Source organism: Nanorana parkeri, unplaced genomic scaffold (assembly GCF_000935625.1).
Source record: "Nanorana parkeri isolate BGI_ZX_2015 unplaced genomic scaffold, ASM93562v1 scaffold475, whole genome shotgun sequence".
Classification (NCBI taxonomy): domain Eukaryota; kingdom Metazoa; phylum Chordata; class Amphibia; order Anura; family Dicroglossidae; genus Nanorana; species Nanorana parkeri.
Window position 1 is genome coordinate 521,815 of NW_017306743.1, and position 6,000 is coordinate 527,814.

General features: G+C 43.6%; 1 protein-coding gene across 1 annotated transcript in view; it reads right to left on the minus strand.

The window, feature by feature from the left end:
* Window positions 1-6,000, minus strand: part of HCFC1 (host cell factor C1) — a 39,936-nt gene that overhangs the window by 6,951 nt on the left and 26,985 nt on the right. The window contains exons 19-25 of the mRNA XM_018560717.1: window positions 4,277-4,491; window positions 3,711-4,137; window positions 2,922-3,069; window positions 2,542-2,696; window positions 2,092-2,201; window positions 1,734-1,868; window positions 384-569 (exon numbers count right to left, since the gene is read on the minus strand). Of these exons, the coding sequence (XP_018416219.1) occupies window positions 384-569; window positions 1,734-1,868; window positions 2,092-2,201; window positions 2,542-2,696; window positions 2,922-3,069; window positions 3,711-4,137; window positions 4,277-4,491 (1,376 nt within the window). The remainder of the gene's footprint in view (window positions 1-383; window positions 570-1,733; window positions 1,869-2,091; window positions 2,202-2,541; window positions 2,697-2,921; window positions 3,070-3,710; window positions 4,138-4,276; window positions 4,492-6,000) is intronic.

Genomic DNA, 6,000 nt, shown 5'->3' on the forward strand with positions numbered 1-6,000 from the left:
ATGTAGATCTGCTGGGTCCCACAGACAGCACTGCTCAGGCTATGTGCAGCACAGTAATGTTTCCACTACTTTGTTTCATAGGCATTTAGTACACACAACACAGCTACTTAGGTATGGAACTACAAAGTTTTTAGAAGTAAAAAAAACACAACACACACTGGCAATCCTAACCATCACCCTACTTTGAACATTAGGAAGTCTTTGGGAACCATATCGAGCTTCAGTACACAAGCTACAGCTGCATATGCTCCCATGAAACATTCAGCATGTGTGTTCTGAAGGCTGAGAACCTGTTCTAATGTTCTCCATCTGATACATGAGAAGTCAGGCTGGAGGCTAAACAGACATAAAAAAAAAACTTTCCACCACTGAACCATCAGTACCTTGCTGATCTTTATGGCACACGGTGCACCTGGGAAACCAGGTAGACAGGTCTTGAAGGCAGAGATTTCACTGAAGGGTCCACGACCGCAAGCATTTATCCCAGCTACGCGGAATTTATAGGCCGTACCTGGCTGTAGTTCCTGCTTCTTTAATTGACTGTAATCTGGTAGGACACCAGACTCATCCTGCAAACACAATGATGGTTATAAACCAAGTCCCAAAAATCAGCATAGCCCCCACTATCACTAAAAGCAAGAGATTACATTTATAAAAGTGTAAAGATATTTAAGCCAGCAGGGGTAGGCTTCTCAGAATGCAGGCACGGAGGCCAGATATCAACCCCTCTATGAAGAGAACAAGATCAAGCCAACACTAACCTCACATGTTCCAATGGCAAAGTAAAGCGGTGAGCTATGTATACACTGATGCTTAAAGCTGAATGTTATGGAAAGGACACTTCTAGTTGTAATAGTTACCTATACATAGAAATAGGGATGCACCGATATATCGGCCACCGCAACATATCGGCCCGAAAATGGCACTTTGGCTAAATGCCGAAAGTGCCATTTTCCTGCCAAGACATCGGCGCATCCCTGCTTTCTTTCCTCCCCGCTGGGCGCTGCTCTGTGTCCCAGCGGGGAGGGGAGAAACTGTCACAGGCGGCCGAACGCTGCGGGAGGAGAGCACTGTGAGCGGCCGGCGTCTCTCCTACCACACCGCTCAGCCTCCTATCACAGTCCGGCAGAGCGGACAGCCGCAATGTCACAGGAGGATGAGCTCTCCCTGCACCGCTCGCTCAGCCTCCCGTGACAGCGTGTCAGAGGAGAGCAAACTCAGTGAATCGCCGAGTGTTTGTAGATAATTGAGGACATGGTATGGTTACTATATCCTCAATTATGAATGAATGGGAAGTGATCTACATCACCTCCTGTTCATTCATAATTGTGGCTATAGTAAACATACTCTGTCCTCATGTTATCAATGAACCGGAGCACTCCGAGGATTCTTGTTTATTGATAACGGGGGATACAGAAAAAGAGATTGATGACTGGTTCCTCAATCTCTTTCTATTTTAAAAAGGAAAATTTTAGGGGTCTGTTTAGACCCCTAATATTTCCCTGATGCCCCTAAGAGTAAAGTTAAAAAAAATTAATAAAAAAATAAAATCGTAAAAAATTAAAACGTTTATAAAAATAAAATGTAAAAAATTTGAAAAAAATTAAAACAAACATTTTTCGGTTTCGGCCTGACAATTTTTTTAAATTTCGGTTTAGTTTTTAAAATTTCCATTTTGGTGCACCTCTACATATAAAAGTATATACAAGGCCCCAAGTGCAAAACATACTTACATCATTGGCAGAATCATCTGCAGGCAAGTAGTAATGTGTAACCATCATGTTTGTAGCCTTTATTACACCAACATCAAACCACTGATTATCTTTCTTCAGCGGCGTCTTGGGCTGCTGAGGCGGAGAGTCTTGTTTCTGTACAAGAGTAAATGCATAAAGTGAATACATTTCTTGAATTGAGATTTAGCAGAACAGCTTCAATATATTCCATGAAAAATATTCCACTGTTTTAGGCTGGAAATGACCTGCCCCAGTCATTGGCATATGGATACAAAAAGAACCTAGAGCATTCAAGCATAAACAGAGCCCAACAACCAAGACATCACTATAATGAACATGCCCCCAGAAAAAGACATACCGATTCAATGCCATTTGCTACTTCAGTAAGGGCCGCTGCAGCCTGCAATTTAGCTTGACTGGCGATTACCACGGGCTGAGGTGTTGTGAAGGTATTAGTTGGAGCCAAACCTGGTAAAGAAAGGCAGTGTTAATGCAGATAGAAAAACGAGAGCAACCACATAAAATAGTTCATGCCCACTGATCTTTTTCCTGTTCCTGACAGAACGGTTCTCCGTCACCACAATGTGCCAATGTGTTCAGAAGCCCCAACGCAACACAACGAGTTCTCTGTATGACAATATGAGAGCGATTTTTTGGTGCCCATCTGTCTGTCCCTATACAATATCCCCCTTTGAAACCAAGTCGGTGTTCTTTATTCCTTCGTTATCTATCTCTAACCTATACTGTTGTGTACTCGGTTAACTACACAACAAAAGATTATAATAAACAGTTCTGTTCTGACATTCACTATCTCTGGCAGTGGAAGGTAAAAGGGCCACTGAACTAGTCACTGCACTTGTTAGCTCATTGAGTCCATTACTTTCACTGGCAGGATCGTTGAGGCTGTCAGCCGGTGCGAGGGCTTCTGTAGGCACATGGTGGAGTTGCTGCAGTTGAAGTTGCTGTAACTGCTGTTGCTGAAGTTGTTGCTGCTGTTGCTGAAGTTGTTGCTGCTGCTGAAGTTGTTGTTGTTGCTGAAGTTGTTGCTGTTGCTGAAGTTGCTGCTGCTGTTGAAGTTGTTGCTGCTGCTGTTGAAGTTGTTGCTGCTGAAGTTGTTGCTGCTGCTGAAGTTGTTGCTGCTGAAGCTGCTGCTGCTGAAGCTGCTGCTGTAACTGTTGCTGGTGCTGGGCTTCTTGCAGTTGCTGCTGCTGTTGAACCAGAGCTGCCAGTTCCTGTTGGGTAAGCACTATTGGGATTGTGGTGGTAGGGCCTTCAGACGTTAGGTGACGAAGCTCCGCATGAGCCATTTCAGAAGTATCCATGGGCTCTCCAGCCGCTGCTCGGAAACCAATAATAAAAAAAAATAGAAAAAAATATTAAATAAAATAAAAGGAAACGAAATTAGTTGGATTTTTTAGTCAATTGTTCTCTTCTCTAGACGCAATCTAAAGGTGCCCATACACCGGCCGAATGTTGGCCGGTTTTTAATGTACCGGTCGAAATTTGCACTGTGTGAGGCTGTTGGCTCAATTTCGGCCGGCATTCCTCAATCAGCTGATCGAAGGAGCCATTTGTAAAATCTTTGTACAATCAGATCTTGCAGCCAATGAGCTGCCCGCTCTCATTGGGTATTCTGGCAGGTACTGGCAGCACCTGTCAGAATACAATGCAAACAGCGGCAATTTCTCGATCGACACGCCGTTTGTATTGGAGGAATCATGGCAATTTATTTTTGTTCACGGACCAGCGCTCATTGTACCGAATGAGAGGGTTATCCTGTTACCAGTCGTTAAACTGAACGATCATGATGGGATAATCCAGTCATCGGTCGGGAAGGGGTTAAGCTAAAAGAGTAAAGAACTTCACCTTCTGCATGCTAAAATCCAGGAGCATTCATCTAAAACCGAGAGTCTTTTCGACAAAGATTTTCCTCTTACACATCTAATTCACAACTTTCCTCCTCCACACTGAACTTACCCATTACTGCCTGTTGTGCAGCTTGTAAAACCGCTTGTATAGCCAATGCCTGGGCTTCTTCTGTGGCGGCAGCTTGTGCAGCAGCCTCAGCGGCGGCAGTTACTGCCAGTTCCTCGGGGGTTAACCCTGTGACCATTAGAGTCGTTGTCTGACCCTCTGCCATAAGTTCTTGGGGAAGTGAAAGCTGTTCAACTCCTTGCTGCGCAGCAGCAGCTGCCGCCTGGGCCTGGTCTGCTTCCATCGCCGCTCGTAGCTGTGCTTCAGTATGTTCCGGCACTGCAGAGTCCATAGCCTGCGTTTCTGGCTCTGCTTCAGGAGGCTGGAGTATATCCGAAGACAACTGGCTTTCAGCTTGTTCATTGCCGGAGACAGCCTCTGAACTTTGTATAGCATCCTCAGGGGCTGGATCAGACATCGATGAAATGTTCTGCAAAAGAGAAAGAATAAAAAGCCAACGTTTTAGATCTGTTTAGTATTACAAACTAATAAGTCAGTATATCAAGATTAAAAGCGGTTGGTGCCTAGAAAAAAAAAAAAGATACTCTTATGGAATCGGATTTACTTACTGGAACAGAAGGTCCAGGCATCAGTGTGGACTGAGTCACAGTAGTCACGGCTCTGGATACAGGCTGCACTGTATGTACCGGAGAGGAGGATGAAGCAGCCACAGCTACAATAGTCACTGGGGATGCAGCAGCTACAGCAACGGCATTGCTACCAGAGGCAGCTTCCTCTGTGGGGACGGTCTCCTGCTCTCCTTGGCCATTCGCAGCTGGTGGTTCTACAAAAAGATAAAACAGTCTTAGTTTGGATCAGACACACAAGTCTATGATACAAAGGGATACAAGATTTGGGAGAGCGCAATGTTAGGTTCTCCCAATGAAAAATTATTTCATAAATGTTGGGCCTACACCACCAATAAAAGTTCCAGACACTTTCACGAGTCAGTCATTCGATAACCAATGACAATATGCAGAATGGCAAAATGATAGAATTCTAATACGGAACCATAACATCTATGGTCAGTAGATCTGAAAAAAGTTAATGCACAATTTAAGGTATCAGCAAGATGCGCATAAGTCCCTTTACTCATGTAGGCCAAAAAATAAAAACCTCAATGCACAACAAAGTTAACGTTAGCATGAGGTAAACCTTATGCATCCAATTAGGCGTAATGCACATTGGTGTGAAATCCTGTTTGGACACTGAATGCATAAAAGGTTCGTGGCAATGTTTATACATGAGCACAATGCAAATGTACCCTACTGTTTGCTAGGACGCAGGCAGCCGTTACTACCCAGCATCCTTTGGCTGCTAAGATGGTCGCCACTGCCTAATGTCAACTGGCTGCTAGGACGCAGGTGGCCATTAGCACCTAGTACCATTTGCTTCTAAGCTCCAAAAAGAGACCGGCTGTGCAGCATGCTATCTGCATGTAAGTGTTAGCACAAATGTTTACATGTGTACAGCATTAGATACATGAACCCCCTCCCCAAAGAAAACAGAACACTATACTAAGAAACAAAGCATTTTTGACACCAGTGTGCATGAGCCCTTAAGGCAGTCAACATGCCTGTTCTCAAGATGGAAGGTATACCAAATGAGTCCATTAAGGTTTTCATTTCCAGATTCTGTTCATTCATCATCCAGTTCATAAAGAATGGTGAACAAGCATTATTAAAATGTGAAAATGAATAGAATTTGCAATAGAATATTGGGACAACTCCAAGAAGGCTCTTTCAAGCAAAATGTCACAAGGGTGTTACTTTAACCCCTTCATGACTGAGGCCCTTTTTTCCATTTTTGCACCCATGTTATATTCCACATTTTAGGCCTGAAAATGACGTAAAACCCCCCAACATTATATATTTTCTGAATGCCAAGACCCTATAGAATAAAATGGTGGTAGTTGAAAATTTTTATGTTGCGCAATATTAGCGCAACTCCTTATTAAACCCCAAAATTTAGTGACAAATTTAATTAAATGCCCCAAAACACAACAAATTACCAATTTTTTTAATGAAATATAAAAGATGAGGTTACAACGAGTAAAACGATACCCAACATGCCCAGTTTACAGATTGCGTGCGACCGTGAAACGGCGAAAAACTGCAGTACCCCAAAAAAAATCAATAAAAGACACTTTAAAAGCCCCCACAGGTCATCAATTTAGAGATACCCCAAAATACTGCCCCTAGAATTATTGCTCTCACTCCGGCGTGCGCGGCGATACCCAACATGTGTAGCGCGTTCGTCTTTTTCATGCGTAGGCGCACCCGACGCGTGTTTA